Source organism: Theropithecus gelada, chromosome 16 (assembly GCF_003255815.1).
Source record: "Theropithecus gelada isolate Dixy chromosome 16, Tgel_1.0, whole genome shotgun sequence".
NCBI lineage: Eukaryota > Metazoa > Chordata > Mammalia > Primates > Cercopithecidae > Theropithecus > Theropithecus gelada.
This window is the reverse complement of record NC_037684.1, coordinates 63,952,616-63,978,259: the sequence shown is the minus strand read 5'-3', so window position 1 is coordinate 63,978,259 and position 25,644 is coordinate 63,952,616. Positions and strand designations below refer to the sequence as shown.

Here is a 25,644-nt window from a genome sequence, read left to right as displayed (position 1 = left end):
AGTGGTGTCATCGGCTCACTGCAACCTCCGCCTCCTGCGTTCGAGCAATTCTCCTGCCTCAAATCTCCCAAGTAGCTGGGATTACAGGTGCCTGCCACTAAGCCTGGCTAATTTTTGTATTTTTAGTAAAGACAGGGTTTCACTATGTTGGCCAGGTTGGTCTCAAATTCCTGACCTCAGGCTATCCACCTGCCTCGGCCTCCCAAAGTGCTGGGATTACAGGTGTGAGCCACCATGCCCGGCCCTAAGTGCTTTAATTCATTACTGATTCTTTTAATTCTCACAACCCTGTGAGGCAGGTGCTATTATAATTATCCCCATTTTACAAACAGAGAAACTATAGTCATTTAACTTGCCAGGGAAGATGCACAGTCACACTAACCGGTCTCATTTCAAATTAATGGCAACAGACCTCTACTGGGCACTGAGCGAAGAGCAGCACAACTGCCACATACCTTGGTGGGTCTAATTTTCTTTCTTTTGTTGTTTTTTTTTTTTGAGACAGGGTCTCACTCCATCACCTAGGGTGGGGTATAGGGCACAATCATAGCTCACTGCACTGTAGCCTTGAACTTCTGGGTTCAAGCAATCCTTCTGCCTCAGCCTCCCAAGGAACTGGGAGTACAGGCACACACCATCATACCCAACCATTTTTTAAATGCTTTGTAGAGATAGGATCTTGCTGTATTACCCAGGCTGCTGTTGAGCTCCTGACCCGAGGTGATCCTCCTGCTTTAGCCTTTCAAAGTGCTGGGACTACAGGCATGAGCCACTGTGCCCGGCTCTGATTTTCTATTCTCTAGGACAGATCATTTCATATCTTCTCTCTCTGCACAGACCCTCTTCCTTTGGCTGAAAATCTCTCTTTATGTTTCACTGAGAATTCAGAAGCCAAGAGACAGAAACACTCAAATCTGGGCCAGGCACACTCATGCCTATAATCTTAGCACGTTGGGAGGATGAAGTGGAAGGATTGTTTGAGGCCCGGAGTTTGAGACTAGTCTGGGCAACATCACAAGACTCCGTCTCTAAAAATAAAATTTAAAACCTAGCTGGGTATGGTGGCACACACCTGTGATCCCAGCTACTCAGGAGGCTGAGGCAGGAGGATTGCTTAAGCCCAGGAAGTTGAGGCTGAAGTGAGTTGTGATCACACCACTGCATTCCTGTCTGGGAAATGGAGAGAGACCTTGTCTCAGCACAAAAACCACTCAGATCTTCCAACTGCCAAACAGCAGCTTCTGAATGCTCCTCCACCTTTCCTTCTATTGCAAGGAAGGATTCTGTGCCTATCAAAGTCAAGTCCTTTAACGTGCTCTAGCTCCTGTCTTGTCTTCACCCAGCCACTCAGGAGTTTTGTTATCCCCCCTCTCTCCTATAGCATCAATCCCTCCCTCTCTACAGAACTATTCCTGATGTCAGAGAAGCACCCCATAAACCCTTCTTTGGCATCGCTTCCCTTCCGATCACCGATCCATTTCTTGGCTCCCTTTCACAGCAAAACTTTCCCAGAGAATTGCCTAGGCCGGGCACGGTGGCTCACACCTGTACTTCCAGCACTTTGGGAGGCCGAGGCAGGTGGATCACAAGGTCAGGAGTTCGAGACAAGCCTGGCCAAGAGTGAAACCCCATCTCTACTAAAAATACAAAACATTACCTGGGCGTAGTGGTGTGCACTTGTAACCCCAGCTACTCAGGAGGCTGAGGCAGGAGAATCGCTTGAACCCGGGAGGCAGAGGTTCAGTGAGCCGAGATCATGCCATTGTACTCCCACCCAGGCAACAGCACAAGACTCCATCTCAAAAGAAAAAAAAAGATTGGCTATACTTTTCTTCCACCCATCCTGATCAGATTCTGCCTCCATCACTTCCCTGAAAGTGCTCTTGTCAAGGTCACTAATGTCTCTTGGGTCATTCTCTAAATTCGCCTCACTCTATCTCTCAGCAGCATGAATCAGTCTCCACCTCCCTGCGCTGGAGCATTCAGGCACTCAAGGCTCTGCTGGGCCTTCTCCTCTCCTCCTCCATCAGCATTCTTTCTTTCTTTCTTTTTTTTTTTTTTTTTGAGATGGAGTTTCACTCTTGTTACCCAGGCTGGAGTGCAGTGGCACGATCCCGGCTCACCGCAACCTCCGTCTCCTTGGTCCAAGTAATTCTCCTGCCTCAGCCTCCAGAGTAGCTGGGATTACAGGCGCCTGCCACCACGCCCGGCTGACTTTTTGTATTTTTAGTAGAGATGGGGTTTCATCATGTTGGTCAGGCTGGTCTTGAACTCCTGACCTCAGGTGATCCACCCGCCTCAGCCTCCCAAAGTGTTGGGATTACAGGCGTGAGCCACCACGCCCAGCCCCAGCTCATTTTTATATTTTTAGGAGAGACAGGGTTTTACCATGTTGGCCAGGCTGGTCTCAAACTCCTGACCTCAGGTGATCCACCCACCTAAGCCTCCCAAAATGTTGGGATTACAGGCATGAGTCACCATGCCTGGCCCCGGATTTCACTCTTGCCCACCCATAAACCATTCACTCTTCTGTTTTAAAACTCTCGGCCAGGCGTGGTGGCTCATGCCTATAATCCCAGCACTTTGGGAGTCTGAGGTGGGCGGATCACAAGGTCAGGAGCTCAGACCAGCCTGGCCAATACAGTGAAATCCCATCTCTACTAAAAAAATACAAAACAATTAGCCAGGCGTGGTGGCACACGCCTGTAATCCCAGCTACTCGGGAGGCTGAGGCAGGAGAATTGCTTGAACCTGGGAGGCGGAGGTTGTGGTAAGCTGAGATCGTGCCACTGCACTCCAGCATGGCCAACAGAGCGAGACTGTCAAAAAAAAAAAAAAAAACCTCTCTCATGGCCCAGCACGGTGGCTCACCCCTGTAATCCTAGCACTTTGGAAGGCCGAGGTGGGTGGATCACCTGAAGTCAGGAGTTCAAGACCAGCCATGCTAATATGGCAAAACCTGTCTGTACTAAAAATACAAAAAGGCCAGGCACAGTGGCTCACACCTGTTTCCAAACACTTTGGGAGGCCAAGACCAGCGGATCAAAGGTCAGGAGTTCGAGACTAGCCTGGCCAATATGGTAAAACCCCATCTGTGTTAAAAAAAAATACAAAAATTAGCTGGGCCGTGGTGGTGGGCGCCTGTAATCCCAGCTACTTGGGAGGCTGAGGCAGGAGAATCACCTGTATCCAGGAGGCAGAGGTTGCAGTGAGCCAAGATCGCGCCACTGCACTCCAGCCTGGGCAACAGAGTGAGACGCCATCTCAAAAAAAAAAAAAATTAGCCAGGCATGGTGGCACACGCCTATAATCTCTGCTACTCAGGAGGCTGAGACAGGAGAATCACTTGAACCCAGGAGGCAGAGGATGCAGTGAGCCAAGATCGCGCCACTGTATTCCAGCCTGTGCAACAAGAGGAAGACTCATCTCAAAAAAAAAAAAAAAAAAAAAACCCTCTCTCACGACTTCCCAAATAAACTCCAAATGCCTCACCCATAAGACCCAACACAACGTGGCTGCTATTCTCTGTCCTCGCCCCTCTATCTCCCTCACTTGCCTCAGTCTGGCCATACTAGCATTCTGGGTTTTTTATTTTGTGTTTGCTTCTTTTGAGATGGAGTCTCACTCTGTCGCCCAGGATGGAGTGCAGTGGCGTGATCTCGGCTCACTGCAACCTCCACCTCTCGGGTTCAAGTGATTCTCCTGCCTCAGTCTCTCAAGTAGCTGGGATTATAGGCACCCATCATCACATCCAGCTAATTTTTGTATTTTTGTAGAGACGGGGTTTTGCCATGTTGGCCAGCCTGGTCTCGAACTCCTGACCTCAGGTGATCTGTCTGCCTCAGCCTCCCAAAGTGCCGGGATTACAGGTGTGACCCACCGAGCCCAGTCTGTTTTGTTGTTTTTTGAGATGGAGTCTCACTCTGTCACCCAGGCTGAAGTGGTACAATCTTGTCTGACTGCAGCCTCCACCTCCCGAGTTTAAGAGATTCTCCTGCCTCAGCCACACGAGTAGCTGGAATTGCAGGCGTGTGCCACCACATGCAGCTAATTTTTGTATTTTTAGTAGAGATGGGGTTTTGCCATATTGGCCAGGCTGGTCTCGAACTCCTGGCCTCAAGTGATCTGCCCACCTCGGCCTCCCAAGTAGCTGGGATTACAGGTGTGAGCCACCATGCCGGGCCTTTCTGGTCTTTTAACACACAAAGCTATTTCCCAGTTCTGGGTGTTTATACTATCATTGCCAGTTTCTGGAAAGCTCTTTCCAGAAGTGTTCACGTGACTGACCCCTTATCCTCCTTCAGGTCTTAGTTCAAATGCCTCCTTTTCAGAGAGCTTCTTCCTGACCATTTTATGCAATGTGCTTTCCTCTAGTTAGTCTCTCTTCATTCTGTGTATTTCCTTCAGAGCATTTATTATCATCTTGGTCCTGATGCCTGCTGGTTTACGTATTTGTTGTCTATCTCCCACAGAGAAAGCAAACCAGCCTTTCATGTCTTGTCCACCACTTTATCCCAGCACAGTGACTAACATGTATCAGTAGTCAATCAATAAATATCTATAGGCTGGGCACGGTGACTCACGCCTGTAATCCCCACACTTTGGGAGGCCAAGGTGGGCGGATCATCTGAGGTCAGGAATTTGATATCAGCCTGCCCAACATGGCGAAACCCCATCTCTACTAAAAATACAAAAATGAGTCGAGTGTGATGGCATGCACCTGAAGTACCAGCTACTCTGGGGACTGAGGCAGGAGAATCGCTTGAACCCAGAAGGCAGAGGTTGCAGTGAGCTGAGATCGCACTACGGCACTCCAGCCTGGGTTTCAGAGCAAAACCCTGTCTCAAAAAAATAATAAATATAAATACATATATACTGCCACAAGAAATTCACTACTTTTTAGCGAAAAACACAGATTCCTAATTAAAGAAAGGGTAAACGTCTCTCTAAATAACTTCAGAATTCAGGGCAGAAAACGCTACATGTGGAAACATCTTGAAAAACAGTCCCGTTTGTGAACAGGAAGCACTTGGACTACACTTTCTCCATCTCCATGAAGGACTTAAATGTGCAGCACTGATGAAGAGGCAGAGTTAGCCCCAGTCCTTACCATTTCTGCATATTCCACCTGCTCCCCCTCGTGGTACAGCTCTGGGGGCAGGTTATAAATTCGCAAGATGTTATCAGCACTATTGGTCAAGATGCAGGAACCGTCAGGAGCCCTAGAAACAGGAAAGAGTTAGAAAGCTGGCCAGACCTATGCTTTTCAAGTGTAGGTCTAGGGCTGAGCCTACCTCTGGGGTAGGTAAGCCCCCCTGAATCCTTGAGGGAAGGAGAAGACACACACTGCTAGATAAAATGTAAGTTCAGTCTAAAAGGGCTACGTGCTCCTTCTCCCAGCTCTGGGGCATCCCTCTCCTAGATAACCGGACTGTTTTACGGTGAAAATCTCGGCGGTGGTCAGCTCCCTGCCCCGTTGTTATCCTTACCACTTACAGCCTTTCAAGAAGTTCTCAGGTTGGGTGCTAAACTCTGACCAGGAACCACTGAGAAATCGAGGCAGCTGGGAGAAGCTGTAGTTCCAAGCACTGAAAGGAAGATGGGGGACAACAAACCTGGGTCGCCAAGCAAAGGAGGCAGGGGCCTAGAGAAGTGGTTCTGAGGACCAGAGGACAGGTCGACCTCACACTTCATCTCCCCAGACTCCACACTCCACTGCCATCACAACTTACGTGTCTCCCTCGTCCTCTGCAGCGGGTTCCCCAGAGGCATCTTCCATGGCTTCTTCAGACCCCAACTCTGGCCTGTTCGCTTCTTCTTCAGAAAGGCTCCCGTTTGCTTCTTCTGCAGGAAGTCTCGTATTTTCAGAAAGTTCTTGCTCCTCGATTTGAGGACTCAACTCACTAGGAGCACCAAACTCTGTTTCCAGGGGAGTGGAGAGAGAAACTGGGTCCCCCTCCCCTAGCTCCTGGGACACAGCTGAGCCAGCCACAGGATCTGGAGACAACCGGGGCGGATCCTCCCTTTCGAGAGGCGGTGGCATCAGTTCAGTGTCCGCATTTTTATCCATCGGGGAAGCGTGGGGAGAAGGATGGGCCGGAGCTGGATCCTGGTCTGAGGGACAGCAGTCCGGAGCTAACGGTTGAGTCTCCAAAGTTTTCATACTGCAGAGGAAGCACAGCGGACATTAGCCTCAGCCAGGATGGCGTCGAAGTTCTCACGGATCCGATGCAGAGCTAATGAAACCCACCTGTGCTTCCTTCCGCTTCTGGGAGGAGGTAGAAGACTCCCGGGAGGAGAGGCGAACAGCGGACGCCAATTTTGAAAGCACTGCGTTCCTTAGCACCGCAGGTCGCTACGAGCCTCTTGCTGTCGCGGGATTTTGGCCCACCTTCCGATTGGGCCGCTGCATCCCGGATCAGATTTCGCGGGCGACCCACGGAACCCGCGGAGCCGGGACGTGAAAGGTTATAAGGTTTCCCGTTCCCATCAAGCCCTAGGGCTTCTCGTGGCTGCTGGGAGTTGTAGTCTAAACGCTTCTATCTTGGGGAGAAGCGCCTGCGCTCCCCCTACCGAGTCCCGCGGTAATTCTTAAAGCACCTGCACCATCCCCCGCCGCCTGCAGAGGGCGCTGCAGGTCTTGCACCTCTTTTCATCGCGTTCTCCAGGCTCCAGACCTTTCTCTCTTCCTTCATTCAAAAAGTATTTACTTATCGAGCTCTTACTTGCTACCCAGGACTGATATAGGCACTGAGGAATACAACAATAAATAAGATAGTAGAAAAATTCTATATCCTCATAAAGCTTACGTTTCCATGTACTGAAAGCAATTAACAAATATTTTCAGAGTGATAAGTATTGTGAAGATTAAACAAGATGGTGTGATACAAAGTATGTGGGAGAAACGTTAGCGTGAGATATTAAGGAAAGCCTTCCTAAAAAATTACATTTTAGCTGTTGAGAAGAAAGGATCCAGCTGAGAGCAAACGCAAAAACTTTCTTCCTTCCACCCTTCATATTTGACACAGCGCAGGATTCCTCCAAAATGGTTTCCACCAATTCTGCCCTCACAGCTCTGGCTTGTAGAATTTTCCACCCCAAAATGTTAGTATCTACGGCACCAGTTCGGCGAGAATCCTGACTCTCTCTGCATCCTCCTCCCCAGTTCCATTTCCTTTGCTTCCTCCGGCGGGCGGATTACTTGCCCTTACTTGTCATGGCGACTGTCCAGCTTTGTGCCAGGAGCCTCGCAGAGGTTGATGGGATTGGGGTTTTCCCCTCCCATGTGCTCGACTGGCGCTAAAAGTTTTGAGCTTCTCAAAAGTCTAGAGCCACCATCCAGGCAGCAGGTAGCTGCGGGGCTCCGGGGACACTTGGCGTCCGGGCTGGGAGCGTGCTTTCCAAGACGGTGACACGCTTCCCTGAGGATTGGGTAAGCTCCTGACTGAACTTGATGAGTCCTGAGTCACGGGCTATCGGCTCCGTGCATTTTCAGCTCGGGAGAATCGCTGGGGCTGGGGGTGGGGCAGTGGGGACTTAGCGAGTTTGGGGGTGAGTGGGATGGAAGCTTGGCTAGAGGGATCAACATAGGAGTTGCATTGTTGGGAGACCTGGGTGTAGATGGTGGGGATGTTAGGACCATCCGAACTCAAAGTTGAACGCCTAGGCAGAGAAGTGGAGCTTTGGGGAACCTTGAGCCGGCCTAAAGGGTACTCCTTTGCACATCTACCCGGTGCTAGGCGTAGGGAATCCCTGAAATAAAAGATGCACAAAGCATTGAGATCTGAGACTTTTGGATCTCGAAACATTGAGAACTCATGGCTGTATATTTTAGAGCCCATGGCATTCTAGTGAAACCTCGGGCTCCATTCCGAAATGATCATTTGGAGGTGATCCGGGGAGCCCAAGCTGCTAAGGTCCCACAACTTCCGGACCTTTGTCCTTCCTGCAGCGATCTTTCCAGCCAGCCCTTGGCTCCGCTAGATGGAGAAAATCCAATTGAAGGCTGTCAGTCGTGGAAGTGAGAAGTGCTAAACGAGGGGTTTGCCCGCCAGGCCGAGGAGGACCATCTCAACCTGAGAGGGCCAGCAGCCCTGTTATTGTTTGGCTCCACATTTACATTTCTGCTTCTGGCAGCAGCATTTCCGGTTTCTTTTTGCCGGAGCAGCTCACTATTCACCCGATGAGAGGGGAGGAGAGAGAGAAAAAATGTCCTTTAGGCCGGTTCCTTTTACTTGCAGAGGGAGGCTGTTATTCTCCGCCCGCACTTTTTTTTTCTGGATTACTTGGTTATGGCCTTTGCAAAGGCAGGGGTATTTGTTTTGATGCAAACCTCAATCCCTCCCCTTCTTTGAATGGTGTGCCCCACCCCGCGGGTCGCCTGCAACCTAGGCGGACGCTACCATGGCGTGAGACAGGGAGGGAAAGAAGTGTGCAGAAGGCAAGCCCGGGGGTATTTTCAAGAATGAGTATATCTCATCTTTCCAGAGGAAAAAAGAAAAGAATGGGTACGTCTGATAATCAAATTTTGAAAGAGTGCAATAATGGATCGTTTGATAATTTGTCGGAAAAACAATCTACCTGTTATCTGGCTTTGGGCTAGGCCATTCCAGTTCCAGACGCAGGCCGAACGTCGTGAAGCGGAAGGGGCGGGCCTGCAGGCGTCCGTGTGGTCCTCCGTGCAGCCCTCCGGCCCGAGCCGGTTCTTCCCGGTAGGAGGCGGAACTGGAATTCATTTCTGCCGGTTACCCATCTCTTAGCTCGCTGTTGTTTCATTCCGCAGTTTCTCCCCATGCACCTGCCGCGTACCGAGCACTTTGTGCCGTACATACGTCATCTTTTTCCTAAATCGAGGTGGCATTTACACACAGCGCAGTGCACAGACCAAGTGTACAGGAAGATGAGTTTTGGCCCTAACCACTGCGTGATGCCTACCAAGTCAGAGACCCATTTCATCGTCCCAGAAGCGTTTCATCGCCCCTCTTCCCAGTCGATTCCCGACCCCACCTTTATTTTGATCTCCATAACCATTTTGCCTGTTGGAGAACTTCATATAAAATGGAATCAGGCTGGGCGCGGTGGCTCACGCCTGCACTTTGGGAGGCTGAGGCAGGCGGATTACTTGAGGATAGGAGTTCCAGACCATCCTGGCCAACATGGTGAAGCCCCGTCTCTACTAAAAAATACAAAAATTAACTGGGCGTGGTGGGCGCCTGTAATCCCAGCTATTCGGGAGGCTGAGGCAGGAGAATCGCTTGAACCCGGGAGGCAGAAGTTGCAGTAAGCCAAGATCGTGCCACTGCACTCCGGCCTGGGCGACAAGAATGAAACTCTGTCTCAAAAAAAAAAAAAAAAATACATCATGTGCTCCTTTTTGTCGGCTTCTGTCCTTCAATGTACTGTCTGACATTCGTTCATGTAGTTGTATATATCAGTATTTTGTTCCTTTTCATTTAGTATAGCCCATCGATTGTATATCCGTTCTTTTGATGGCCTTTTGAGTTGTTTCCATTTGGGGTTATGAAATAAAGCTGCTATAAACATTCTTGTACAATTGTTTTTGTGATCATATGTTTTCGTGTTTCTTGGAGAAGTACTTAGGAGGGGAATTGCGAGTTTGGAAATAAAAAGTAGATGTATTTTGAACTTTATCAGAAGCTCTGAGTTTTCCAGAGCAGTTGTACCATTTTACACTCCAACTAGCAAGGTATGGGAGTTATTATGGTTGTGCCATAGACTTCCGGACAGTGGGTATTGTCAGTCTTTCTAATGTGGTATATCCTTGTGGTTGTAATTTACAGTTCTCTGTTGACTAAGGATGTTCAGCATTTTTTCATGTGCCTATTGGCCATTTGTATTTTGTTTGTAAAGTAGCTCTTCAAGTCTTGCCTGTTATTTTGGTCTTTTGTTTGTTTTTATGGTTCTGTTGTGGGACTGCTTTATACATTCTGGATACAAGTCCTTTATCAGATACATGTGTCCTGAATGTTTTCTTCTGATCTGTTGCTTGCCTATTTGTTTGCTTTACAGAGTTTACAGTATCTTAAGAGGAGTGGATTTGTCTTTTTTAGGTTCAGTATTTGCCTTGTCCTGTTTAGGACATCTTTTTTTTTTTTTTACCCCAGAGTCATGAAGATACTATCTTATATTTTCTTTTAGGACCTTTATGGTTGTAAGTTTTACACTAACGTCCTTGAGCCATTAATTAATTCTTAAAATGAATTGTTTATGGTGTGAGGTGTAGAAGTCAGTCTCTGGTATGTTTCCTGTATGGAAATCCAGTTATTCTGTCTCCACTTGTTGAAATAGGCTTCCTTTCTCTACTGAATGCTTTTAATTTTAATTATTGTACAGTTGGAGTATGGGGCTACCATTTTAGTGCTATTTTCTTTTTTAATTTTTGAGACAGGGACTCACACTGTTGCCCAAGCTAGAGTACAATGGCACAATCAAGGCTCACTGCAGCCTTGAACCCCTGGGCTCAAGCAGTCCTCTAGCCTCAGCCTCACAAGTAGCTGGGACTACTCCAGCATACCCAGCTAACTGTTTTATTTTTTTGTATTGACAGGATCTCACTATATTGCCCAGGCTGGTCTCAAACTGCTGGCCTCAAGCTTTCATCCCATCTCGGCCTCCCACAGTGCTGGGATTACAGGTGTGAGCCACCATGCCTGACTTCTTAGTGCTATTTTCTATTTATCTCCTCTGTTCTTTGCTCTTTTTAAACGTTTGAGGAAGAAATAGTACCCATCTTACACAAACTCTTCAGAAAATAGAGGAACAGACAGGGCGCAGTGACTCATACCTATAATCCCAGCACTTTGGTACGCCGAGACAGGAATCACTTGAGGTCGGGAGTTCAAGACCAGCCTGGCCAACATGTCGAAACCCCATCTCTACTAAAAATACAAAAATTAGGCCGGGCGCGGTGGCTCAAGCCTGTAATCCCAGCACTTTGGGAGGCCGAGACGGGCAGATCACAAGGTCGGGAGATCGAGACCATCCTGGCTAACACGATGAAACCCTGTCTCTACTAAAAAATACAAAAAACTAGCCGGGCGAGGTGGCAGGCGCCTGTAGTCCCAGCTACTCGGGAGGCTGAGGCAGGAGAATGGCGTAAACCCAGGAGGCGGAGCTTGCAGTGAGCTGAGATCCGGCCACTGCACTCCAGCCTGGGAGACTGAGCAAGACTCCGTCTCAAAAAAAAACAAAAAAACAAAAATTAGCCAGGCGTGGTGGCACGTACCTGTAATCCCAGTTACTCAGGAGGCTGAGGCACAAGAATCACTTGAACCTGGGAAGCGGAGGTTGCAGTGAGCCGAGATTGTGCCACTGTACTCCAGCCTGGGCAACAGAGTGAGACCCTGTCTCAGAAAAAAAAGAAAATGAAAATAGAGAAACATTTCCCAACTTGTTTTGAAGCCAACATAATCCTGGTACCAAAACCAAAGGAGGACATTGCAAGAAAAGAAAATTTAGACCAATATTCCTGTTAGCATATACATGCAAAAGCTAACAAATTTTAGCAAACCAAACCTGGTAATATAGAAAAAAGGATAAATAGGCTGGGCGCGGTGACTCACGGCTGTAATCCCAGTACTTTGGGAGGCTGAGGCCGGCGGATCACTTGAGGTCAGGAGTTTGAGACCAGCCTGACCAACATGGTGAAACGCTGTTTTTAATAAAAATACAAAAATTAGGCTGGGCACGGTGGCTCACGCCTGTAATCCCAGCACTTTGGGAGGCTGAGGTGGGCAGATCACGAGGTCAGGAGTTCGAGACAAGCCTGACAAACATGGTGAAACCCCGTGTCTACTAAAAACACAAAAATTAGCCAGTGTGGTGGCACCTGCCTGTAATCCCAGCTACTCAGGAGGCTGAGGCAGAATTGCTTGAACCCGGGAGGCGGAGGTTGCAGTGAGCCAAGTTCGTGCCGCTGCACTACAGCCTGGGTGACAGAGCAGGACTTTGTCTCAAAAAAAAAAAAAAAAAAATTAGCTGGGCATGGTGGTGGGCACCTGTAATCCCAGCTGCTTGGGAATCTGAGGCAGGAGAATCACTTGAACCCAGGAGGCGGAGGTTGCAGTCAGCTGGGATCACACCATTGCACTCCAGCCTGGGCAACAAAGTGAGACTCCATCTCAAAAAAAGAAAAAGTAAAAGCATAAATACATTCTAACCAAACAAGGTTTATCTCAGGATTGTAGTTGATTTAACATTCAAAAATCAGCCTGGTTCAGTAGCTCACGCCTATAATCCCAGCACTTTGGGAGGCTGAGGCAGGAAGGTCTCTTGAGTCCAGGATTTCAAGACCAGCCTGAGCAACATAGCCAGGCTGGTCTTTACTGGGGGAAAAAAATCAGTCTGTGTAATTCACCACATTAGCAAATTGAAACATAACCCTATGATCATTTCAACAGATGCAGCAAAAGCAGTTAAGGATATTCAACACATATGCATAATTACAAACAAACCAACCTCCTAGCAAACTAGGGAAAGGAAACTTACCTGGTTTGATAACAGGGCATCCACAATCAGAGTTCCACTAGCAGCATACATAATGGTAGAAAACTCAATGCTGCCGGGCGCAGTGGCTCACGCCTGTAATCCCAACACTTTGGGAGGCCGAGGCGGGCAGATCACAAGGTCAGGAGATCGAGACCATCCTGGCTAACATGCTGAAACCCCGTCTCTACTGAAAATACAAAAAAAATTAGCCGGGCGTGGTGGTGGGCGCCTGTAGTCCCAGCTACTTGGGAGGCTGAGGCAGGAGAATAACTTGAACCCAAGAGGCAGAGGTTGCAGTGAGCCGAGATCGTCCCATTGCACTCCAGCCTGGGCGACAAGAGCAAAACTCCATCTCAAAGAAAAAAAAAAAGGAAAGAAAAAAGAAATAACGATTAGAAAGGAAGAAATAAAACTTATATTCACAGCCAGTATGATTCTATACATACATGTCCTAATGGGGCCGGGCGTGGTGGCTCATGCCTGTAATCCTAGCACTTTAAGAGGCTGAGGCAGGTGGCTCATCTGGACCAGCCTGGCCAACATGGTGAAACCCCATCTCTAATAAAAATACAAAACATTAGCCAGGCATGGTGACAGGCACCTCTAATCCCAGGTACTCGGAAGGCTGAGGCAGGAGAATTGCTTGAACCTGGGAATTGGAGGTTGCAGTGAGCCGAGATCATGCCATTGCACTCCAGGCCAGGCAACAGAGTGAGATTCTGTCTCAAAAAAAAAAAAAAAAAAGAGTGAAATTCCATCTCAAAAGAAAAAGCCCTAATGGGAAATCCATAAAAAGCTACCAAAACTAATAAATATAGCAAGGTTGCAGGTTACAGGGCAATATAGTTATCCCTCTATCTGTAGGGGCTTGGTTCTGGGACGCCTCACACACCAAACCCACAGATGTCTAAGTACCATATATAAGATGGTATAGTATTTGCATTTAACCTACACATATCCTCCCATATAGTTTGAACTATCTCTAGATTACTTATATTACCCCCATACAATGAAAATGCTAATGTACATACAAGTGTGTATGTAAGTACTTGTCATACTATGTTGTTTAGGGAATCACCGGGCATATAGGCCTTCAGGGCTGATACCAGCAGCCACTGTTATGATTCTGGTCAGGCCTGCCCCTGTTTGGAGTCTCAGTTGAGCTCATTGCCTTCCCACCCAGCCAAGGGTACCTGCATTTCTTTTGGCTCCCTGGCCATTTGGAAGGCCTAGTTCAGCTTGGCACATTTGTATCCTGGCCCTCTGATGCTGGTACCCCCGGAAAGGCCCTGCTCTGAAAAACACTGAGATTTTAGTTGCTACTGAAGACTTGAGAGGTGAAGACAGAGAGACCTCCTGTGTGTGGAAATGTGTCCCTCCAAGTGGGATTGAGACTTTGGGCCCCCCATTTCAGGACAGCACCTCCTGACCTGTTGACTGAATAGTTCCCTGAAGGAGGTGGACTTGCATTAATGGAGTGGGGGTGGGGGCAGTACCACAGATCCACACTAACAATCACACAGTTCTCTCTAGAATAATAATATAGAACAACTGCAGAAACAGCTAACCTTTATTGAGCTCTTACTGTGTGTCCAGCACTTTCCTCAGCTCTTTACATTTCCCATAATACACAGGGTACTAGGCCACGCTTGGTGGTTCATGCTTGTAATCCCAGCACTTTACGAGGCTGAGGCGGGCAGATCACCTGAGGTCGGGAGTTCAAGACCAGCCTGACCAACATGGTGAAATCCTGTCTCTACTAAAAATACAAAATTAGCCAGGTGTGGTGGCCTGTAATCCCAGCTACTCAGGAGAATCATTTGAATCCGGGAGGCAGAGGTTGCAGTGAGAAGAGGTCGCGCCACTGTACTCCAGCCTGGGCAACAAGAGCTGAGACTCTGTCTCAAAAATAAAATAAAATAAGAGCCTGGCATTAAAGGAGCTGTTTGGTAGGGGGATGTTTTGTCACTGCAAAAAACAGAAAAGTGGGCTGGGCGCGGTGGCTCATGCCTATAATCCCAGCACTTTGGGAGGCCAAGGCGGGCAGATCACCTGAGGTCGGGAGTTCGAGACCAACCTGACCAATATGGAGAAACCCCCTCTCTACTAAAAACACAAAATTAGCTGGGCGTGGTGTCACATGCCTGTAATCCCAGCTACTAGGGAGGCTGAGGCAGGAGAATCACTTGAACCCGGGAGGCGGAGGTTGCAGTTAGCCGAGATCATGCCAGTGCACTCCAGCCTGGGCAACAAGAGTGAAACTCTGTCTCAAAAATAAATAAATAAATAAATAAATAAATAAACAGAAAAGTGTAATGAACACTTTCAGTGGGCATGTTTCTTAGCAAATCTGATGACAAATTTGACATAAAGAGAGCATCCCTGGGGGGAAAAAAAAAACTCAACTAAAAAAAAAAAGAAAGAGAGCATCCTGCCTGGGCAACATAGTGAAACCCTGCCTCTACAAAAAAACTCAAAAATTGGCTGGGCGCGGTGGCTCACGCCTGTAATCCCAGCACTTTGGGAGGCGGAGGTGGGAGGATCACCTGAGGTCAGGAGTTCGAAACCAGCCTGGCCAACATGGCAAAACCCCATCTCTGCTAAAAATACAAAAAATTAGTCGGGCGCAGTGGTGGGCGCCTGTAATCTCAGCTACTCAGGAAGCTGAGGCAAGAGGATCTATTGAACCTGGGAGGTGGAGGTTGCAGTGAGTCGAGATCGCACCACTATACTCCAGCCTGGGCGACAGAGCGAGACTCCATCTCCAAAAAAGAAAAAGAAAGAAAAAAACTAAAAAATTAGCCAGGCAGTCCTCTGTGGTCCCAGCTACTTGGGAGGCTGAGGCGGGAGAATCACTGAGCCCAGGAGTCTGAGGCTGTAGTAAGCCATGATTGCACTACTGCATCGTAGCCTGGGCAACAAAGCAAGACCCTGCCTCAAAAAAAAAAAGAAAGAAAGAAAGAAAGAACATGGCGGGCCGGGCGCGGTGACTCACACCTGTAATCCTAACGCTTTGGAAGGCCGAGGCAGGTGAATCACAAGGTCAGGAGTTTGACACCAGCCGGGCCAACATGGTGAAACCCTATCTCTAATAAAAATACAAAAAATTTAGCCAGGTGTGGTGGCAGGCGCCTGTAATCCCAGCTACTCGGTAGGCTGAGGCAGGAGAATCGCTTGAAACCAGAAGGCAGAGGTTGCAGTGAGCCTAGATTGCACCACTGCAGCCTGGGTGAAAAGAGCGAAACTCTGTCTCATTAAAAAAAAAAGAGAGAGAAAGAACATGGCAAAGCCTTTGAAAGCTTGTCAGGGAGAAGGTGAGATGATAGTTGCATAACTTCGTGCAAGATGCTGGTCCACACAGGGGCTGCCCCTTGCTCCTTCTTGCTCCCTTGACCTCTCATATAACAGGCTCGTGTGTTACTCACATTTATTGAGCCCAAACAGGTGCAAGGCATTGTGATCTAATACTTTGGTCAGCAAGAAAACGAGATAGATCACTGCCCTGCCCTTAGGAAGTGTATATGCTATTAGAGGAAACAGATGAAATAAATAAGGAAAAGTATTAGACAATGTAAGTGCTATGAGAATGCAAATAAGGTGATGTGAATTAAAGTAGGATGACTTGAAGTCTGCGTGGGAAGGAGCCTACCCCTGTGTTCCGGCTGGCCAGGACCACCAGTTGATTAGCAGAAGGGCAGCCGGTCTAGCTAGAGCTTTTGGGGAAGAGGGAGTGGTTGGTAAGAGATGAGATTAGGGCCGGGCGCGGTGGCTCAAGCCTGTAATCCCAGCACTTTGGGAGGCCGAGATGGGCGGATCACGAGGTCAGGAGATCGAGACCATCCTGGCTAACACGGTGAAACCCCGTCTCTACTAAAAAATACAAAAAACTAGCCGGGCGAGGTGGCGGGCGCCTGTAGTCCCAGCTACCGGGGAGGCTGAGGCAGGAGAATGGCGTAAACCCAGGAGGCGGAGCTTGCAGTGAGCTGAGATCCGGCCACTGCACTCCAGCCTGGGCGACAGAGCGAGACTCCGTCTCAAAAAAAAAAAAAAAAAAAAAAGAGAGATGAGATTAAAGAAGCCGAGAAGGGGCATTCGGGAGGGGTTTGTAAACGCAGGGCTGAGGAGTGTCCCAAGAGAATGGCCAGGTGAATGGTGAGACAGTTGTTCTTCCAGAAGCTTTGCAGTGAAAGGAATCAAAGAAGCGGAGCCAGGTATCAGGTGGGGAAGGGTGGGAGCCGAGGGGGTGTCTTTTCCCACACAGAGATTGCAGGCTGGGAATGACTGCATCCTTGTTAACAGGAAGTGGGAGCAGGGCGCGGTAGCTCACGCCTGTAATCCTGGCACTTTAGGAGGCCGAGGCGGGTGGATCACCTGAGGTCAGGAGTTCGAGACCAGCCTGGCCAACATGGCGAAACCCTGTCTCTACTAAAAAATACAAAAGTTAGCTGGGTGTGGTGGCACTTGACTGTAATCCCAGCTACTCGGGAGACTGAGGCAGGAGAATGGCTTGAACCTGGAGGGTAGAGGTTGCAGGGAGCTGAGATCATGCCATTGCACTCCAGCCTAGGTGACAGAGCGAGACTCCATCTCAAAAAAATAAATAAATAATAAATACAGGAAGGGAGTTGGGAACAGGGTGCACATTTAGGTAGTCTTGGGGATTTCGTGGTGGGAAGGTTGGAAGTCCCTCTCATGATTATCTTTTCCTCAAAGAAGTGCACGGCTGGTAGGGGTGGGGCAGGAGCGCTTGGGTTGTGGTGAAAGACTGGAAGAGAGGATGTGAAGCAGCCATTCTTTTCCTACTCCACGGGAAGCTATGCTGCCTCAGACTCTGGCATGGTGTTGAGGGAAGGGATTCCTTCTCCGCAGGCCCAGGTGACCCAGGGTTGGAAGTGTCTCATGCTGGACCCCCACTTTTCCCCTTGTAGCAGCCAGACTGCCTTACGGGTCACTGCCATGGAGGAGCCGCAGTCAGATCCTAGCATCGAACCCCCTCTGAGTCAGGAAACATTTTCAGACCTATGGAAACTGTGAGTAGATCCATGGGAAGGGCAGACCCACTGTCCCCACCCCAACCCCAGCCCCCTAGCAGAGGCCTGTGGGAAGCAAAAAATCCGTGGGACTGACTTTTTGCTCTTGTCTTTCAGACTTCCTGAAAACAACGTTCTGGTAAGGACAAGGGTTGGGCTGGGGACCTGGCGGGCTGGGGGGCTGGGGACCTGGTCCTCTGACTACTCCTTTCACCCATCTACAGTCCCCCTTGCCGTCCCAAGCAGTGGATGATTTGATGCTGTCTCCAGACGATCTTGCACAATGGTTAACTGAAGACCCAGGTCCAGATGAAGCTCCGAGAATGTCAGAGGCTACTCCCCCCATGGCCCCCACACCAGCAGCTCCTACACCGGCGGCCCCTGCACCAGCCCCCTCCTGGCCCCTGTCATCCTCTGTCCCTTCCCAGAAAACCTACCATGGCAGCTACGGTTTCCGTCTGGGCTTCCTGCATTCTGGAACAGCCAAGTCTGTGACTTGCACGGTCAGTGGCCTTGAGGGGCTGGCTTCCATGAGACTTCAATGCCTGGCCCTATACCCCTGCATGTCTTCTGTTCGGAACTTTGGGATTCCTCTTCACCCTTTGGCTTCCTGTCAGTGTTTTTTATCGTTTACCCACTTAACCTATGATCTCTGACCCCTGTCCCAAAGTTGAATATTCCCCCTTGAATTTGGGCTTTTATCCATCCCATCACACCCTCAGCATCTCTCCTGGGGATGCAGAACTTTCCTTTTCTTCACCCACATTTATTCCTTGGCTTTTGAAAATAACCTCCTGACCAGGCTTGGTGGCTCACACCTGCAATCCCGGCACTCTCAAAGAGGCCAAGGCGGGCAGATCACCTGAGCCCAGGAGTTCAAGACCAGCCTGGGTAACATGGTGAAACCTCGTCTCTACAAAAAAATACAAAAAATTAGCCAGGCATGGTGGTGCATACCTATAGTCCCAGCCACTCAGGAGGCTGAGGTGGGAAGATCACTTGAGCCTAGGAGATGGAGGCTGCAGTGAGCCATGATCATGCCACTGTGCTCTAGCCTGGGTGACAGAGCAAGATCCTATCTCAAAAAAAAAAACAGAAAAGCTCCTGAGGTGTAGACACCAACTCTCTCTAGCTGCCTAGTGGGTTGCAGGAGGTGCTTACGCATATTTGTTTCTTTGCTGCCCTCTTCCGGTTGCTTTATTTGTTCACTTGTGCCCTGACTTTCAACTCTGTGTCTTTCCTCTTCCTACAGTACTCCCCTGACCTCAACAAGATGTTTTGCCAGCTGGCCAAGACCTGCCCCGTGCAGCTATGGGTTGATTCCACACCCCCACCCGGCAGCCGCGTCCGCGCCATGGCCATCTACAAGCAGTCACAGCACATGACGGAGGTCGTGAGGCGCTGCCCCCACCATGAGCGCTGCTCAGACAGCGATGGTGAGCAGCTGGGACTAGAGAGACGACAGGGCTGGTTGCCCAGGGTCCCCAGACCTCTGATTCCTCACTGATTTCTCTTAGGACTGGCCCCTCCTCAGCACCTTATCCGAGTGGAAGGAAATTTGCGTGTGGAGTATTCGGATGACAGAAACACTTTTCGACATAGTGTGGTGGTGCCCTATGAGCCGCCTGAGGTCTGGTTTGCAACTGGGGTCTCCGGGAGGAGGGGGTAAGGGCGGTTGTCAGTGGCCCTCCGGGTGAGCAGTAGGGGGGCTTTCTCCTGCTTATTTGACCTCCCCATAACCCCACGAGATGTGCAGAGTAAATGGGTTCACCCATTGCACAGTTGAAAAGACTGAAGCTTACAGAGGCTAAGGGCCTCCCCTGCTCGGTCGGGCGCGGTGGCTCGTGCCTGTAATCCCAGCACTCTGGGAGGCCGAGGCGGGCGGATCACGAGGTCAGGAGATCAAGACCATCCTGGCTAACACGGTGAAACCCCGTCTCTACTAAAAAATACAAAACAAAAATTAGCCAGGCGTGGTGGCGGGTGCCTGTAGTCCCAGCTACTTGGGAGGCTGAGGCAGGAGAATGGCGTGAACCCGGGAGGCGGAGCTTGCAGTGAGCTGAGATCGTGCCACTACACTCCAGCCTGGGCGACGCAGCGAGACCCTGTCTCAAAAAAAAAAAAAAGGCCTCCCCTGCTTGCCACAGGTCTCCCCAGGGCCCACTGGCCTCATCTTGGGCCTATGTTCTCTCCTAGGTTGGCTCTGACTGTACCACCATCCACTACAACTACATGTGTAACAGTTCCTGCATGGGCGGCATGAACCGGAGGCCCATCCTCACAATCATCACACTGGAAGACTCCAGGTCAGGAGCCACGTGCCGCCCTGCACACTGGCCTGCTGTGCCCCAGCCTCTGCTTGCCTCTGACCCCTGGGCCCACCTCTTACTGATTTCTTCCATACTACTACCCATCCGCCTCTCATCACATCCCCAGTGGGGAATCTCCTTACTGTTCCCACTCGGTTTCCTTTTCTCTGGCTTTGGGATCCATTACCTGTGACTTCTCCTCCACCTACCTAGAGCTGGAGCTTAGGCTCCAGAAAGGACAAGGGTGGTTGGGAGTAGATGGAGCCTGTTTTTTTAAACGCAACAGGTAGGACGTGATTTCCTTACTGCCTCCTGCTTCTCTCTTCCTATCCTGAGTAGTGGTAATCTACTGGGACGGAACAGCTTTGAGGTGCGAGTTTGTGCCTGTCCTGGGAGAGACCGGCGCACAGAGGAAGAGAATTTCCGTAAGAAAGGGGAGCCTTGCCACGAGCTGCCCCCTGGGAGCACTAAGCGAGGTAAGCAAGCAGGACCAGAAGCGGTGGAAGAGACCAAGGGTGCAGTTATACCCCAGATTCACTGTTATCACCTTTCCTTGCCTCTTTCCTAGCACTGCCCAACAACACCAGCTCCTCTCCCCAGCCAAAGAAGAAACCACTGGATGGAGAATATTTCACCCTTCAGGTACTAAAGCCTTGGGACCTCTTATCAAGTGGAAAGTTTCTAGTCTAACACTCAAAATGCCATTTTCTTCTTGACTGCTTTACCTGCAATTGGGGCATTTGCCATCAGGGGGCAGTGATGCCTCAAAGACAATGGGTCCTGGTTGTATCTAACTAACTTCAGAACACCAACTTATACCATAATATATATTTTAAAGGACCAGACCACCTTTCAAAAAGAAAATTGTTAAAGAGAGCATGAAAATGGTTCTATGACTTTGCCTGATACAGATGCTACTTGACTTACGATGGTGTTACTTCCTGATAAACTCATCGTAAGTTGAAAATATTGTAAGTTGAAAATGGATTTAATACACCTGATCTAAGGAACATCACAGCTTAGCCTAGCCTACATTTTTTTTTTTTTTTTTTTTTTTTTTGAGACGAAGTCTCAGTCGCCTGGGCTGGAGTGCAGTGGCGGGATCTCGGCTCACTGCAACCTCTGCCTCCTGGGTTCAAGTGATTCTCCTGCCTCAGCCTACTGAGTAGCTGGGATTACAGGCACCCGCCACCACGCCCAGCTGATTTTTGGGGGTTTTTTTGTTTTTTGTTTTAGTAGAGATGAAGTTTCACCATGTTGGCCAGGCTGGTCTCGAACTCTTGACCTTGTGATCCACCCACCTTGGCCTCCCAAAGTGCTGGGATTACAGGCGTGAGCCACTACACCCGGCCTGCTTTTTTTAGTCTACTTTTACTTTATTTTTAATGGAGACAGCATCTTGCTCTGTTGCCCAGGCTGGATTACAGTGATGTGATTATAGCTCATTATACCCTCGAACTCCTGGGCTCAAGCAATCCCGCCACCTCTGCCTCCCCAGTAGCTAGGACCACAGGTGTACACCACCACACCCAGCTAATTTTTTAAATTTTTTGTAGAGATAGGGTCTCACTATAGTGCCCAGGCTGGTCTCTAGCCTACTTTTTTGAGACAAGGTCTTGCTCTTGTCACCCAGACTGGATAGAGTGCAGTAGTGCAGTCACAGCTCACTGTAGCCTCTACCTCCCAGGCTCCATCCATCCTCCCAGCTCAGCCTCCCAAGTCGCTGGAACTACAGGCCCACACCACCATGCCTGCCTAATTTTTATTTTTATTTTATTTTATTTTATTTTATTTTATTTTATTTTATTTTATTTTATTTTTTGAGACGGAGTCTCGCTCTGTCACCCAGGCTGGAGTGCAGTGGCACGATCTTGGCTCACTGCAACCTCTGCCTCCCGGGTTCAAGCAATTCTCGTGCCTCAGCCTACTGAGTAGCTGGGACTACAAGCGCCTGCCACCACACCCGGCTAATTTTTGTATTTTTAGTAGAGATGGGGTTTCACCATGTTGGCCAGGCTGGTCTCAAACTCCTGACCATGTGATCCGCCCGCCTTGGCCTCCCAAAGTGCTGGGATTACAGGTGTGAGCCACCATACCCAGCTAATTTTTATTATTTATTTATTTATTTATTTTAAGACAGAGTCTGTCTCTCTCACTCAGGCTAGAGTGCAGTGGCACGATCTCAGCTCACTGCAGCCTTGACCTCCCCGGGCTCCGGTGATTTCAGCCCCCCAGGTAGCTAGGACTACAGGCACATGCCACGACACCCGGCTAATTTTTTATTTTCTGTGAAAAGGTCTTGCTATGTTGCCCATGCTGGTATCAAACCCCTGGGCTCAATCAATCCTTCCACCTCAGCCTCCCCAAGTACTGGGATTACAGGCACGAGCTACCACACTCAGCCCTAGCTTAGTTGAAACGTGTTCAGAACATTTAAGTTACCCTACGGTTGGGCAAAGTCATCTAACACAAAGCCTATTTTATAGTAGTGTTGTATATCTCGTGTGATTTATTGAATATTGTTACTGAAAGTGGGAAACAGCATGGTTGCATGAAAGGAGGCACAGTCGGGCCGGGCACAGCCTGGGCGCAGAGCGAGACTCAGAAAAGGCCAGGCACGGTGGCTCACACCTGTAATCCTAGCACTTTGGGAGGCCGAGGCGGGTGGATCACGAGGTCAGGAGATCGAGACCAGTCTGGCCAACATGGTGAAACCCCGTCTCTACTAAAATACAAAAATTAACCAGGCATGATGGCGGGTGCCTGTAATCTCAGCTACTTGAGAGGCTGAGGTAGGAGAATCGCTTGAACCAGGAGGTGGAGTAGCAGTGAGCTGAGATGGCTCCACTGCACTCCAGCCTAGGCAATAGAGTGAGACTCCGTCTCAAAAAAAAAAAAGAAAAGAAACGAGGCACAGTTGCTTGCACCTCTAGTCCCAGTTACTTGAGAGGCTAAGGCAGGAGGATCACTTGAGCCCAAGAGTTTGAGTCCAGCCTGAACAACATAGCAAGACATCATCTCTAAAATCTAAAAAGGGGCCAGGCACGGTGGCTCCCATCTGTAATCCCACCACTCTGGGAGGTGGAGGTGGGTGGATCACCTGACATCAGGAGTTGGAAACCAGCCTGGCTAACATGGTGAAGCCCCGTCTACTAAAAACACAAAAATTAGCCGGGTGCGGGTGTGGTGGCACACACCTGTAGTCCCAGCTACTCGGGAGGCTGAGGTACAAGAATCACTTGAACCCAGGAGGCGGAGATTGCAAGGAGCCGAGATTGCATCATTGCACTCCAGCCTGGGCGGCAGAGCAAGACTCCATCTCAAAAATAAATAAATAAGTAAATAAATAAAGTTTTTAAAAGTCAGCTGTATAGATACTTGAAGTACAGTTTCTACTAAATGCATGTTGCTTTTGTACCATCATAAAGTCAAACAATTGTAGGTTGAACCATCTTTTAGCTCAGGTACTGTGTGTATATTTATTTCTCCCCCTCCTCTCTGGCTGCAGATCCGTGGGCGTGAGCGCTTCGAGATGTTCCGAGAGCTGAATGAGGCCTTGGAACTCAAGGATGCCCAGGCTGGGAAAGAGCCAGCAGGGAGCAGGGCTCACTCCAGGTGAGTGACCTCAGCCCGTTCCTGGCCCTACTCCCCTGCCCCCCTATGTTGGAAGCCATAGGATTCCATTCTCATCCTGCCTTCATGGTCAAAGGCAGCTGACCCCATCTCACTGGGTCCCAGCCCTGCACGGTGTTTTAGTCTTCCTCCAGTTGAATCCTATAACCACATTCTTGCTTCAGTGTATCCACAGAACCTCCAAACCCAGGGACAAGTGTGGATGTGTGGATGGTTCTTTGCCATTCTCAGCATCTCCGAGCCCAGAGCTGGAGGGTCTCAAGGAGGGGCCTCATAATTGTGTAATGTTGAGTAGAGCCAGAGTTTCAGGTCATATACTCAGCCCTGCCATGCACCGGCAGGTCCTAGGTGACCCCCGTCAGACTCAGTTTCCTTATCTATAAAAGGGGGTAAAGGGCCCAGACGCAGTGACTCACGCCTGTAATCCCAGCTCTCTGGGAGGCCGAGGCGGGTGGATCACCTGAGGTCTGGAGTTTGAGCCCAGCCTGACCAACATGGAGAAACCCCGTCTCTACTAAAAATACAAAATTAGTCGAGCGTGGTGGCGCATGCTTGTAATCCCAGCTACTCGGGAGGCTGAGGCAGGAGAATCACTTGAACCCGGGAGGCGGAGGTTGCGGTGAGCCGAGACCCCGCCATTGCACTCCAGCCTGGGCAACAAGAGTGAAACTCCGTCTCAAAAAAACTAAAAAAATAAAATAAAATGGGGTAAGGGAAGATGATGAGTCTAATACACGCCAATACTCTGAGGTGCTCAGTAAACATTTGCCTGGGGTGTGGCCATCATCTTGATTTGAATTCCCCTTGTCCCAGCCTTAGGCCCTTCAACGCATTGGTCAGGGAAAAGGGGCACAGACCCTCTCACTCATGTAATGTCGTCTCTTCTCCCTGCTTCTGTCTCCTACAGCCACCTGAAGTCCAAGAAGGGGCAATCTACCTCCCGCCATAAAAAATTCATGTTCAAGACAGAGGGGCCTGACTCAGACTGACATTCTCAGCTTCTTGTTCCCCCACTGAGCCTCCCACCCCCATCTCTCCCTCCCCTGCCATTTTGAGTTCTGGGTCTTTAAACCCTTGCTTGCAATAGGTGTGCGTCAGAAGCACCCAGGAGTTCCGTTTGCTTTGTCCCGGGGCTCGACTGAACAAGTTGGCCTGCACTGGTGTTTTGTTGCGGGGAGGAGGATGGGGGGTAGGACATAACCAGCTTAGATTTTAAGGTTTTTACTGTGAGGGATGTTTGGGAGATGTAAGAAATGTTCTTGCAGGTAAGGGTTAGTTTACAATCAGCCACATTCTAGGTGGCACCCCACTTCACCGTACTAACCAGGGAAGCTGTCCCTCACTATTGAATTTCCTCTAACTTCAAGGCCCATATCTATGAAATGCTGGCATTTGCACCTACCTCACAGAGTGCGTTGTGAGGGTTAATGAAATAATGTACGTTTGGCCTTGAAACCACCTTTTATTACATGGGGTCTAGAACTTGACCCCCTTGAGGGTGCTCGTTCCCTCTCCCTGTTGGTCGGTGGGTTGGTAGTTTCTACAGCTGGGCAGCTGTTAGGTAGAGGAAGTTGCCAAGTCCCTGCTGGCCCGGCCAAACCCTTGTCTGAGAACCTGTTGGTGAACCTTAGCACCTAAAAGGAAATCTCACCCCATCCCACACCCTGGAGGATTTCATCTCTTGTCTATGATGATCTGGATCCACCAAGACTTGTTTTATGCTCAGGGTCAATTTCTTTTCTTTTTTTTTTTTTTTTTTTTTTTGACTGGGTCTCACTCTGTTGCCCAGGCTGGAGTGGAGTGGCGTGATCTTGGCTCACTGCAGCCTTTGCCTCCCCGGCTCAAGCAGTCCTGCCTCAGCCTCCGGAGTAGCTGGGACCACAGGTTCATGCCACCACGGCCAGCCAATTTTTGCATATTTGGTAGAGATGGGGTCTCACAATGTTGCCCAGGCTGGTCTCAAACTCCTGGGCTCAGGTGATCCGCCTGCCTCAGCCTCCCAGAGTTCTGAGATTACAAGTGTGAGCCACCACGTCCAGCCAGAAGGGTCAACCTCTTTTACATTCTGCAAGCACGTCTGCATTTTCACCCCACCCTTCCCCTCCTCCCTTTTTATATCCCATTTTTATACCGATCTCTTATTTTACAATAAAAGTTTGCTGCCA

At 49.4% G+C, this 25,644-nt stretch overlaps 2 protein-coding genes across 9 annotated transcripts in view; one reads left to right on the top strand and one right to left on the bottom strand.

Annotated features, from left to right (window-relative positions):
* The window catches only part of WRAP53 (WD repeat containing antisense to TP53), a 21,841-nt gene extending 13,028 nt beyond the window's left edge, over window positions 1-8,813 (bottom strand). The window contains exons 1-4 of one of the 4 annotated variants that reach the window (XM_025363511.1): window positions 8,581-8,813; window positions 5,733-6,164; window positions 5,490-5,588; window positions 5,111-5,222 (exon numbers count right to left, since the gene is read on the bottom strand). In XM_025363511.1, the coding sequence (XP_025219296.1) occupies window positions 5,111-5,222; window positions 5,490-5,588; window positions 5,733-6,164; window positions 8,581-8,735 (798 nt within the window). In that variant the 5' untranslated portion in view covers window positions 8,736-8,813. Of the gene's footprint in view, window positions 1-5,110; window positions 5,223-5,489; window positions 5,589-5,732; window positions 6,542-7,205; window positions 7,368-8,580 lie in introns of those variants that run through there. The other 3 variants (XM_025363513.1, XM_025363512.1, XM_025363514.1) reach the window with 3 other exon arrangements.
* Window positions 7,259-25,644, top strand: TP53 (tumor protein p53). 5 transcript variants are annotated; one of them, XM_025363518.1, is made up of 12 exons: window positions 7,362-7,432; window positions 17,436-17,537; window positions 17,655-17,676; window positions 17,762-17,840; window positions 17,901-18,040; window positions 18,790-18,973; window positions 19,055-19,167; window positions 19,734-19,843; window positions 20,186-20,322; window positions 20,415-20,488; window positions 23,355-23,461; window positions 24,387-25,644. In XM_025363518.1, the coding sequence occupies exons 2-12, from the start codon at window positions 17,464-17,466 to the stop codon at window positions 24,466-24,468; spliced, it is 1,122 nt and encodes a 373-aa protein (XP_025219303.1). In that variant the 5' UTR covers window positions 7,362-7,432; window positions 17,436-17,463; the 3' UTR covers window positions 24,469-25,644. The 5 variants fall into 5 exon arrangements, with proteins under 5 accessions (XP_025219302.1, XP_025219301.1, XP_025219300.1 ...); XM_025363517.1 differs by having other exon boundaries at window positions 7,259-7,432; window positions 17,439-17,537; window positions 17,762-18,040; XM_025363516.1 differs by having other exon boundaries at window positions 7,259-7,432; window positions 17,762-18,040.